This window comes from Carlito syrichta, unplaced genomic scaffold (assembly GCF_000164805.1).
Source record: "Carlito syrichta isolate Samal-C Ts95f unplaced genomic scaffold, Tarsius_syrichta-2.0.1 Scaffold258652, whole genome shotgun sequence".
Lineage (NCBI taxonomy): Eukaryota > Metazoa > Chordata > Mammalia > Primates > Tarsiidae > Carlito > Carlito syrichta.
This window is the reverse complement of record NW_007202748.1, coordinates 260965-261963: the sequence shown is the minus strand read 5'-3', so window position 1 is coordinate 261963 and position 999 is coordinate 260965. Positions and strand designations below refer to the sequence as shown.

General features: G+C 33.5%; 1 protein-coding gene across 1 annotated transcript in view; it reads right to left on the bottom strand.

The window, feature by feature from the left end:
* LIN52 (lin-52 DREAM MuvB core complex component) overlaps positions 1-999 on the bottom strand; it is a 51044-nt gene that overhangs the window by 45868 nt on the left and 4177 nt on the right. The window contains exon 2 of the mRNA XM_008052165.2: positions 456-530. Within this exon, the coding sequence (XP_008050356.2) occupies positions 456-530 (75 nt within the window). The remainder of the gene's footprint in view (positions 1-455; positions 531-999) is intronic.

Genomic DNA, 999 nt, shown 5'->3' with positions numbered 1-999 from the left:
ACAAAGTGAGATTCCAACTCAAAAAAAAAAAAAATCACCAAGTGGAATAAGTTAAGCTGCAGACCTAAACATATGACTCAATTTTTAAAAAAATACTTATTTGCTTATCTGTATAAACATTAAAAAGATCAAATGGATTTGTACCAAACTATTAACAGTGGTTAACTTTATAAGAATGATTGCAAGAGGTGAGACAATACTTTATATATCTCAATATTATCTAAATTACAGATGTGGTTTTTAAAAATAATTACTGTTTAAAGATTACTTATTTTCTGAGTAACACTGTTTTCTGAAAAAAAAATTAAACCACCAAACAGCTATTTTTAACATTGTCTTTAGTCTCTTCCCTTTGAAGTAAAATAAAAACTTCAATTACTACAGGTAAGTGGTAATTTTTCAAAAATCTTCCAAGCACTGCATTGACTCTGATATTAAAAAAAGCAAAAACTTACATTGTTCTGGCCAAAGATCTGGTGAGGCACGGTCAAGTTTTTCAAAACTTAGCAAAGATGCTTCCAGATCTGTCCCTAGAACAAAACACTCAGATGAACCAAGAAGACACGAAACACATTAATTTATATTTTATGACATTTCAAACTCAAAGAACATAAATTGGAACATTTACCTGCAAGTTTAGAGATATGAGATCTGTAACTATTGATACAACTATGGATATAATTCATACTCTGCTGTTAGTCTTAAACTCATAAACTACAGTAATTAAATGATGTCACTTAACTGTCAGTCTTCTCCTTTTCAAAGAAGTTGCAGCAAATATAGCATGAAAAAGGCAAAAAAGGGCTGGGCATGGTGACTCAGGCCCATAATTCCAAAACAGTACTCTGCAATACAAGGAACAACCCAAAGAAACCTAGAATTTATTTACTAAAAATTGTGTACTTAAACTGGGCTCGGTGGCTCAGCCTGTAATCTCAAGCCTTTGGGAGGCTGAGGTGAGTGGATTGCCTGAGCCTGCGGGTTCGGGACCCGCCTGGG